The sequence below is a fragment of the Primulina tabacum genome, chromosome 2 (genome assembly GCF_025594145.1).
Source record: "Primulina tabacum isolate GXHZ01 chromosome 2, ASM2559414v2, whole genome shotgun sequence".
NCBI lineage: Eukaryota > Viridiplantae > Streptophyta > Magnoliopsida > Lamiales > Gesneriaceae > Primulina > Primulina tabacum.
Window position 1 is genome coordinate 8,528,319 of NC_134551.1, and position 10,994 is coordinate 8,539,312.

Below are 10,994 nucleotides of genomic sequence, written 5' to 3' on the forward strand. Positions count from 1 at the left end.
TATAATTCTAATAATTCTAATAATGTGTATTTTTCTTAATATTTAGCTCGATATAATTAATTCATTAACAACCCTAGTATGCTTAAAAAAAAAAAAAAAAAAACTCGAGTACGCTTTTAAATAAAAATTTTCCAAATAATAAACAAGACTCGGCCAAAGAAATATATTAAATGGGGGGTGGTTTTCATGAACTTTCCAAAAGTGATCCCCGTCGATAAGCCCCACAAAGTTTGAAAAAATTCTTTGAAATGGTCACAAATATCGGCTCTCTCTCTGTCTTTACTTAAAAAAATAATAATAAAATAAAATTCTTTTTCGTTGTTTTATCTTTTTGTCATGCCACTGATAAGAATATTATCCTTTGGTAGCAAATAGAAACGATGGATTAAACAAAAGGCTCCGGTCAGAGATGACAATTTTTTCAATAAGTTCTGATCCTCGCAAAAAAATCCAAAAACAAGGACAGAAATCTCCGAGTTCATGGATTTTTTTAAATCCTTGAAATAGCTGAATTAACCCCAATAATAATAATAATAATAATATTAATATTAAATTATTATAATAATAATAATAATAATAATAATAATAATATTAATATTAAATTATTATTATTATAATAATAATAAGTTCGGTTAGGGGATTCTATGAAACCGGCCTCCGGCCATACCCCATTAATATTTTTGAAATAGAGTTGGAGACATGTATGTGGTTTTGATCCCCGTGTATGCGGATTTAGGGATTCCCTGAACCAGAAAAAAGGGAAATCGTAATAGATATGACAGCGAATATTGGATTCATGTATAAAGATGACAAACTCTCCCCCACCCCGTTCGTTATCCCTAGGCTCAGTTTATAAAAGAATCATAAAAACATTTTTAGTGTTTTGTGAGTACAAAATTCGTAAAATATGTTTTTAGATGAATTTTTTATAGGAAAAAAAAATTGGAAATGTTTTTTTAAAAATTATTCTCTGAGTTTTAAAGGATAGTTGAAAATTGTTTTTGATGTTTTTATAATAATAGAAAAAGTTGTTTAAACACCTTTCACTGAAAAAATATTTTATAAAATAATCATCTAAACATATATTTATTTTTAAAATAATTTTAAACAAAATATTTTTATAAATAGCTATCTAAACGGAATCTGGATAAAATGTATACTGACAAATTCAATGGACCTGGTCACCTGGACCGCGACTTTAAAATTTTAGTATTGAATGATTATTTGAATTCGATTCCCTTTCTTGTTCTTTATTTTTTTGCAAGCTGTCGAGTATGACGTCTACCACTTATCATGCGAGAAGACCTTTTTCGAGGAAAAAAAATAAAAATCTGCATGAGACGATCACACTAATCGTATTTTGTGAGTCAATATCTTATTTGAATCATCCATGAAAAAATATTACTTTTTATGCTAAGAGTATTACTTTTTATTGTGAATATCGGTAAGATTGACCCCGTCTCACAGATAAAGATTCGTGAGACCATCTCATAAGAGACCTACTCGAGAAAAAAACCCATCTCATCTAATCATTAGTGGAAGATCAGAATATGTATAAAATTAAATGACAACATAAACACAAATTTAACCATGTCTAGATCAAATATGAACCATAATTATAGAATAAAATATTTTGATATATTCCAAAATAATTTTTCCGATGATCTTATCTTTTATAAGAAAGAATAGAAAAACACTCTGCATCTTCGTAGAAGTTTATTAGTCACTCGAATACTTAGTTGAGGTAGTTGATACTTCAGAGCGATACAAATGGTACCATCATCATCGAAGAATCCTGGAACCAATTTGATTGAACATCTAGTCTACTAGATTGAATTACAGGATATCATGTACTTGACAAACACGATGCAGTACATTAATAAAGTAACTAATTTTTAAGATGTAAATTTTTTGATCCATATATTCTTCAAGTTTAAGCTATTGATTAAACAAGATATTTTATCATGATATCCAAGTCACAAGATTATAAATTCAATACCCTAACATAAAAAAAAACATTTATGTATTTAAATCAATCACAATTACTATTGAAATTACTTCACATCACCGTTTTTAGACATTTCTTGATTTCCGAGTTACACAAAAACAAATAAACTCGGGATTTCGGAACTAACTTGAAAGGAACCCTACACATATCATCCATGAAAGGTGGTCCTTTTTCCTTACTTCCATCCATGAATGCACATGGCAGCCATGTTCTGCTCAACGGACAGAAAGTGTTGGAGGTAAATTTGCTGAGCACCACTATTACACACACACACACACACACACATATATATATATATAGTGTGTGTGTATATATATATCTAAAATGTGAATGGAGTTTCTAGAAATTTATCATATTCCAAGAGAGGACGACCAATATGAATCTTAGTGTTTCCATCAGACAACAATTAGGAACATGATGTTAGCTCCACTTAACCAACCTACACTGCCGCAACATTCTCAAGAATCTATACCCTCAAATTGTCTGGCTACACTGAGCTTCAATCTTGAAATTTCAATGATTTTTTGAGCCGAGTAAATGGCATAAAACAATGGATTAAAAGTTTATGAAGGAAAATTCGTCAGTTGATAAATTTGAGGAGTTAACTCGGTGTAATGGTACCGTTTATGCCATTTTGGATGGTTCTAATACGTTAATATTCAGACCCCTTGTCCGACCAGGCATCCCACCTTTAATTGAAGATAAATCCAGCACCAACCTACAAGAAATGCTGAATGAATCAAAATTTATGCAACTTGTGCGAGTGGGGAGGATACAGGAGGCGACAGTCATGGACCAGTGGATTTTCGGGGCGAAATGATAGTTTTTGAAAAATTATAGGCAGAATTTGAAAATCTATTCTATACATAAAAGGTAAAAACATACGTGATAACAGCTGAATTCTCTTGCTTGCGAGCAGCATAAGTTATCATGATCTTGTTTTCTACTTTTGATGTCTCATGTTGTACTGGCACAAGAATGGACTCTGAAACTGGATTGACACAGAGCAAAACTCCAAATATCAATCATAAACAACTTGAACTATACGCTTTACTAGAGGAACAAACTTACATGGTTTCTTGGTGGTCTTGATGCCACTATCGAGATCCAAAAGTTTCTACAAGATTCAAGAGAGATAATTTAAGAACAATTTCTTTTTGATGAATGGATCATTAAAAAAAAAGATGCAATAGTCACCTTAAGATTCTCATAACACACATCAAGGTTATCGTTAACTAAGATATGGTTGAAGAGACCAGGCGAGTTTCCCTGCTCAAGCTCCAACTTAGCGTTTTGGAGTCGTTTCTGGATCTGTTCTTCTGTCTCGGTTCCCCTGCCACATTTTTTACAAACTTTTTCAGTAAAAGGGCCAGCACAGAGAGACTATTCAAAACACCTATAAGTATAGAAGAGCACCTTGCTCGGAGGCGTTGCTCAAGCTCCTCGAATGATGGAGGACAGATAAAGATAAAAACGGCTTCAAGAGAACTAGCCTTCACAGACCTCGCCCCTTGAACATCGATATCAAGGATACATCTCTACATGAAATCGCACAAACCACCATCTTTACAGTTGCTAAAGAAATGCAAAAAATCCATACGTATAAAGTTATTGTTGAATTTTCAAGTAAAAAAAAGATAGCGGGGGAGAGAAATGCAGCACAACATGTAATTTCCGTGATTCGGTAATGGAGATCTACATTAACAATGTAAAATAATAGGGCTAAGGCAAAATTTGTTCTTTGATTACCAAGAGTTGCAAATGAAATCATATTGTTCTCAGGTGAAAAATCAAAGTATGCGAAGCATAAAACTCAAAACATTAATTGATTACTCACATTATCTCAATCATACACCAAGAAATTATGTACCTTTCCTTTCCTTTGTCCGCAACCACCTCAACAAATTTCAATCACATTCACACCCCGAGAAATTACGTACCTTTCTTTTGTCCGCAACCACCTCAACTGCTTCTATACTTGTCCCATAGAGATTTCCATGGACAGCTGCAAACTCTAGAAATTTTCCATCTTCAATATCTTTCTCCATGACACCTCTTTCGGCGAAATGATAATGGACACCATTCTTCTCATGGTTCCTTGGAGCACGTGTTGTGTGGCTTACAGAGAATCCGAACATTGATGGGAATTCTTCCATCAATTTGGAAATGAGGGTACCCTTACCAACACCAGAAGGGCCACTAATAACAATTGGCTTTTCAGTTTCGCCAATCGCTCCTTTACTCCAGGCAACCACTTCGGTGCCTAATCTGATTTTCTGGTCCTTTACAAAAGGAGTATTCACCTGCACAATTTCAGAGTTTAACCACACTACGTATAAAATTATAACAACAAATGTATCTGCAATAAGTCGATGGAGTGAACAATCATCCTTCTCTCAAGGGAGCAGGGACGGGGACCCTACAAGTGTGGGTGCATTGTCAAATGACAAAACAAGAATGTACGAGTAATTTCCCAAAAAATATAGATCTCTAGCCACCCCTTGCCCCCTCAATTTTCCAGAATCCGCCCCTGGCTACAACTAACAAGAGCAGTAAAAACACATGATTCCACATTACCTCAAGAAACCAAAAGCAAGCATCAGATGTGGAGTCCCCCTTAATAAACAAGATTCGCTCTTCATCCAAAAGAATAGCTGAGTGACCCTTAGACAGATCAGGTTTTGTCCCTAAAACAGTGGGGATCTGCCTGCAAAGACGATAGTATAAACCCTCCCCTCCTCTCTAAATGAAAGGACACAACAATAATTCAATAACTATATGTACAGTAAAACCATACCATTCACCAGTAGATCTATCAAAAACTTGAATTCCAAGCACTGAAGAATCTCCATTTTTCGTCACATCAATGAAATACTAAATCGATAAATTCAAAACCAAGAACTTGTCACCCCATGAGAGAAAAGAAACAACACACTTAAAGAACATTATTCATTCCAAGCGACGTACAGTTCTATTGCCGTCAATAGTAACAGCGCTTTCATTGCCCTTCCAATTTAAGTGATGCCCATTTGCGTAATCACCCTGGAGATCATCTACAAAGAAAGCTGGAGCTTCTCCCTGATCACAACAAGAACAGTTTTAAAACGACCATAGGGAACTCAAATCACAATATCCTAACAAAACAAAAACGTTATTTTCTTCTATTTCCCTATCCAAGAACTAAGAACAAGATCCGAAACATCATCTCACCATTGATAAAGGTGATCCACCCAATCAAGGTTGAATCTGTTATGTGTAAAATTACAAAGCAATAGATCAGAAGAGAACTAATATCCGAAGCTCATAGCAACAAAATATTTCAAATCCAACCGAAGATTAAAAGGTCATAAAAAAAAAATTAACCCTTCATACCCGTTTACGAATTATCCTTCATTAACATATCGATACCTAATGATTGACCTAAATCAAACATATAAATGCAAGAAATGATCTCAAAAAAAAAAAAAAAAAACGAAATCAAAGATTCTAATGCCGCACAAAATAACAAATGGAAAACAGAAACGACCCAAAACACATTGTGCTGACTTCGACAAAGAAGCCGAGAACTGCATTGATATTCGACCAACATACGAGAAAGTAATGGAACCAACCAATAAATTTCGCTAAGGAACATCCCTAACCATAAATAACTACAAGAAGAAGAAAACCCACCTCAATCTAGTGACCACGACAAGGTCAAATTATCGAATTAAATATTAAAACTGAAAAACACCAAGAAAAAGGAGCACTTTACGTAAATACTGAGGGACTCAAACTTTTCCCTTTTGGCGGTGGGTTTTTCTTGAGGTGGTGATCTGATCCACCACAGGAACAAAAGAGAGAAGAAAACTCTGGATGGATTGAAAAAGATGAAGAAATTGCAAGGAAATGTCGAGAGGCTACGATAATAAATAATCCAGAGACCGTGTGTATTTGTTCGTGCGTGGGAGAGAGGTGGATGCCGGTGGCATAAACACAAAGCTTGGAATTCTTGGACCATGTCCGCTTTCGGTTTGTCTTTCACCTTTTCTTCTTAATAATAATATTTAAAAAAATATTATATTTATATTTATATATATATTTATAAGATTATAAAATAAGGGTAAATTTGTCTTGGTAAAATATCAGAAAATAAAAAATCCAAGTATTTAATTAGGGTTTGAATGAATGCTTTGGATTTGAGAAAATATTTAAGTGAATTATTTGAAAGTATTTTATGTAAACTATATTTGAAATTCACTACAATGACTCGAAATTGAGAATTAAAATTCATCGTCAAATTGATTTGCACATTTAATAAATGAATTTAAAATTCATAAATTCAAATTTATCACTCCAAGTATGGTTTCATTAAGTGCATGTACATGGTTATGAATTTTCAGGAGAGAACTATTCGCTATTGCTCTCTAAAATAATAGTCATCGACACATTTCCAATTTCTTTCATAATTACGTTTTTATTAATTTATAGACTTTTGACTGAAATTAAAAATTCCTCTCCTCACGTTATTGTCAACATAAAGAGAAATTGAATGAGTCAAGCTCGAATAAATATCATGCTAGCCGTTTGACTTAATTCGTCTTTATCTTATACATCTAAACAATATATAAATATAAGTTCGATTTGATTAAATATCACAAAACCGAATATATGCAAACAATATTTTTTTAAAAAAAAATATCGATACAATTAACCAAACATCTTACTTTTGAGCAGGTCTTCTCACGAATCTTTATCTCTGAGACGGATTAACCTTACCGATATTCACAATAAAAAGTAATATTTTTTCATGGATGACCCAAATATGAGATCCGTCTCATAAAATACGACTAGTAAAGTCATTTCACACAAGTTTTTACCCATACTTTTTATCAAAAAAATATTAATTTTGATTCTAGACAAAGACTGGGTCGACTGATATCGTCTAACAATAATTAGTCAACATAACTTTTGTACTGCAACTAAAAAAAGTAATAACTAGTACAAATTTAAAATATTCAGTACGTTTTTGTAATTTATTAATTAATTAATCTACATATAATAAACATAAAAGAATTTATTAGGTCCGGAAATCCGCGCTAGGGAAACTTTTGTTTTTAACGTAATTGTTTCTCGAGATAGCTCGATAATTATTAAATTGGTTTATGTTCATTAGGTTTTAAAAGCTATTGAAATTCACATGTTTCAATAAATTAGGTATTTTCGGGGAGTGTTATTCATATTCCACTTATTTTATTAAAAAAAAAATTAGATTTTAATTTTGTATTATAAATTGACAATTACATCTTTTTTTGATTATTTTATTTTTTTAGTAAATTAATTAATAAACTTAATTCCTAAAACAAGTTACCTAAAACATTAACTACCCGAAATTGTCATTAAATTTGTAAATATCCTTTAAAAAAAACTCAAGATAAACATTATTAGTATTATTTACTTAATTAATTATTACTTTTATTTTCATATTAAGTAGTTAACATATTATTTTTTATTTCTCGAAACAGGTTATGCTTCGTTCTTATTTTCTAATATATTATTGATCAGATTTATAGTTGAAATATTTGTCAAATTACATTTCATAAAAAAATAGATGTAAATTAATTTTAAATATTTAGTATTTATTTCCATAAAATTGATAGGGTTAAAATAATAACTTTTTATGTTATAAATATAATGTCATTCCCTACTGGGCCTGGGCCTGTATGACTAGGCCTATATATGAGATCTACCCAGGCCAGCCCGCTATATGGACAGAGGATATTATTAGGATTGGCCCTTAATAATAGTATTTAATTCGCGTCTCTTTGATGGATATTGTTATTTGATTTTTGTTTTTTAAAATATCAAACAGGAGAACGTAGTCAAAAAATCCTAACACTTCGTGTATGCTTTTTGAAACTCTAGTGATGTAACTCGGAAAAATGGGGTAGAGCTAGTGTTTGATTTCCGAGTTGGGAGCCTTCTCTTCGTGGATAGTGATCAAGATGAATAATGACTGAGCTCTGAGAGATGAATTTTAAGAGTTGAACCCCTACACATAGTTCAAACAACAAACTCGTGAATGAGAAATCAGAAAGAGTTTTCTGACGTAACAATTCCGAAGGTTAAGTCACTATTTGACTCACAAAAAAGAGATAATACAAAATATATAATTGCTGACAAATTGCCATATGAAATGAATGGATTTAAACTTGCAAACCTTGAACCTCTTTTTTTAAAAAAAGAAATAATCCAATTAAAAAAATTTACAAAAAAATTTAAAAAGTTGAACCTATCGAACAATTAAAAATAATATCAAAAAATTGATACGGTATAAAAAGAATGAGAAAAATTAACAATACAAAAAAGGAGAAAACGGTTTTTCAAAAGAATTAAAATATAAAAAACCAACAAGATTATTATTTTTGTTACAAATATGCTATTAATAAAATGTTAACTTCTAAATAAAAAATTAACAAGATAAAAAAGAAATAAGAAAAACTAACAATATAAAAAAAGAGAAAATAATTTTTCAAAAGAATTAGAATATAAAAAAACCAACAAGATTATTTTTTTGTTACAATATGTGATTAATAAAATTTAAACTTATAAATAAAAAATTAACAAGATAAAAAAAGATAAAATAGTTTTTTTTTAAAAGAACTATAATATTAAAAAAAATTACATGTACCGTCGTTTTTTCTTTTTCAGTTCGAAATCACATATTTGTAACAAAAAAATTAAATTTTTAATAACATTTTTTTAAAAAAGGGTTGAAATAATTATAAGAAAAAGGTAATAAGAGAGACATCATTTTACCCCCACAATATATATTTGTAACCAAAAATAAAATTGTAACTTTAAATTGGATTATTAATCGCATATTTTAATATGAAAATTATAATTTTGATTTTGAAATAATTAAAATATAAAAATACCAATTTTTTAAAAAAATAATAAAAAAAATAATAGACATCACCCTCTACTGTGGAGAACCCACAGCAGAAGATCTTGAGGCAGACATATGTTTTATAGTGCGTTGTATAATTATTTAAAACATAAATATTGTTAAAGTGCAATAATTGACTCTTTTTGGTAGAACAATCGAAACGTGGTGTTTGAGCCGTTGTACGGTTTAAAATATTATAGTAGCATCATTTCCACTAGTTATAGTTTTTGGTAAAATAACAAACGATCTATCTTACAATTGGTATCAGAACAAATATAGGGTTTGATTCTCATTGATTGCAAGGAGTGCAATTATTGAGAGAGAGATTATTGTGGTGTAATAATTGTCTATGTTTGGTAAAACAATCGAAATATGGTACTTGAACTGTTGTATGGTTTAAAATATTAGAGTTGCACAATTCATCAGCTATAAATTTTGGCAAAACTAAAATCGTTCGATTCGGTACTACAAATATAATCTTGATTATTATGGCAAAAGATGCCAAAAAAAGTATTGAAATAAAAGAAAATTTAAGCAAAGATGTTAAGGTTTCTGATCACTTGATCCCCCTTTACATATAAGCATGAATAATATTAACACATAAAAAATATATAGCGTCTCAACTACCAATTTTTTTTTGTAGTAGATATGTTCGTGAACTCCATATTGTTCAGAATCCTAGCAATTGATCTAGAGCTTTTATCACACGATGATGATTTAAGAGTACAACTCTTTGCATGACAATTCAGAAATTAATCGACAGTGCCTCTCAAGCTGTGTAATCAAGTTGGTAAAAATATAAATGAGCATTTAATCAATGTTGGTGGATTCGGTTTCTCTTTCTCATATGAGTTTGGCATATAAGGCTTGCCCAATATAATTTACGTAACTAACATGATTTACAGACTATTGTGTTAGCCTGAAGGTTTACTTAGTGCACATTGAAAAGTAGCGGTTACGAGTTCCACTATTTCAAATCTTTTTGAATATAAGCATAAATACAATGAAATAATACAAATATCTAACTAATTAATTAATTGGTCGCCCAAATTCTCATATATATATATATATATATATATATAGCGATATAAAACGGTGATTTACTCTTTCTTGGGCTGAAATTGATCCAAAGAATTCGGAAACCAATTAAGGGACGAGCCCAGACGGTTAAATCCGTTCAAGTTATACATGGTGATGCTCCTTTTTCTATGGATGATCCAATATCTGAAGCTATTCGTTTGCTATGCTCTAATGCATCGGGTGCTTTCATCGAGCATTACCCTCGGACAACCAACAATGTAGCCCATGAACTAGCTGTTAGCCAAAATGATGTAACCATGTTTCTCCTGAATTTGATGAATCTCACACTCGAAATTGAATTTGTCTGTCAAAACTGTTATATCAATATATATACAAACAAAAAACTAACAAACAAATATATTGCAATGTATGACAGAATAGCTCCAGAAATATAATTCAACAAACTAATTCGTATGAAAAAAAAATAACGAAACAATCAAACCGATGCATGGAACAAAGTACAATTTCTTTAAAACAGATTCGTCATCTTCACAAAGTATTTGAGGATCAATACATACGTTTGTTTCTCGTGATACAACAGTTGAAGCAGTAGCGAATTAAGGAAATAGAATGTAATAGAATGTTTGAATGAGATCTTGAGTGTGTGTGAGTTGAGGAAATAAACATACTTATTTATAGTATCAAAAAAGACACACCAAAAGTCATTCAATAATGTAGACAGTCAAAAGTTCACATTAACTCAAAAATATGGAGAGTCAAAAGACGCTTTCACATTATACAAATTTTCATTCAACTTTTAATTTTAATTAGATTCTCAAACACTATTGCGTCTCTTGAGTCTTGACAAGGTCGTAAATTATGATTTGTTGAAGATATGGATGAAATGTTATTTTCCTAAAAAAAAATCTAAATAGCATGTGTAGATGATATATATTTTGAATTGATCGGTAAATGTGAGCTTCTAATATTTATGGACTTGATTCAATAATTTTTAATACAGAGGACAAAAGCATCGGT

General features: G+C 31.0%; 1 protein-coding gene across 4 annotated transcripts; it reads right to left on the reverse strand.

Moving 5' to 3' along the window:
• Positions 1-2,056: 2,056 nt before the first annotated feature.
• On the reverse strand, positions 2,057-5,963 carry LOC142529473 (guanylate kinase 2-like). Of its 4 annotated transcripts, XM_075635027.1 has the most exons (12): positions 5,681-5,926; positions 5,219-5,254; positions 4,976-5,086; positions 4,806-4,882; positions 4,586-4,715; positions 3,949-4,311; positions 3,425-3,546; positions 3,206-3,341; positions 3,080-3,125; positions 2,894-2,999; positions 2,630-2,726; positions 2,057-2,219 (listed from the first exon to the last, which is right to left on the reverse strand). In XM_075635027.1, the coding sequence occupies exons 2-11, from the start codon at positions 5,219-5,221 to the stop codon at positions 2,633-2,635; spliced, it is 1,188 nt and encodes a 395-aa protein (XP_075491142.1). In that variant the 5' UTR covers positions 5,222-5,254; positions 5,681-5,926; the 3' UTR covers positions 2,057-2,219; positions 2,630-2,632. The 4 variants fall into 4 exon arrangements, with proteins under 4 accessions (XP_075491142.1, XP_075491132.1, XP_075491128.1 ...); XM_075635017.1 differs by lacking the exon at positions 2,057-2,219 and having other exon boundaries at positions 2,329-2,726; positions 5,763-5,963; XM_075635013.1 differs by lacking the exon at positions 2,057-2,219 and having other exon boundaries at positions 2,329-2,726.
• Positions 5,964-10,994: the final 5,031 nt, after the last annotated feature.

What these genes read in the sequence shown, in the direction of transcription:
- LOC142529473 (XM_075635027.1), bottom strand. An exon ending in GAGCAACGCCTCCGAGCAAG is followed by an intron (nt 3,342 to 3,424) that starts GTGCTCTTCTAT and finishes AAAATGTGGCAG; the next exon opens with GGGAACCGAGACAGAAGAAC. An exon ending in TGTGTTATGAGAATCTTAAG is followed by an intron (nt 3,126 to 3,205) that starts GTGACTATTGCA and finishes TGAATCTTGTAG; the next exon opens with AAACTTTTGGATCTCGATAG.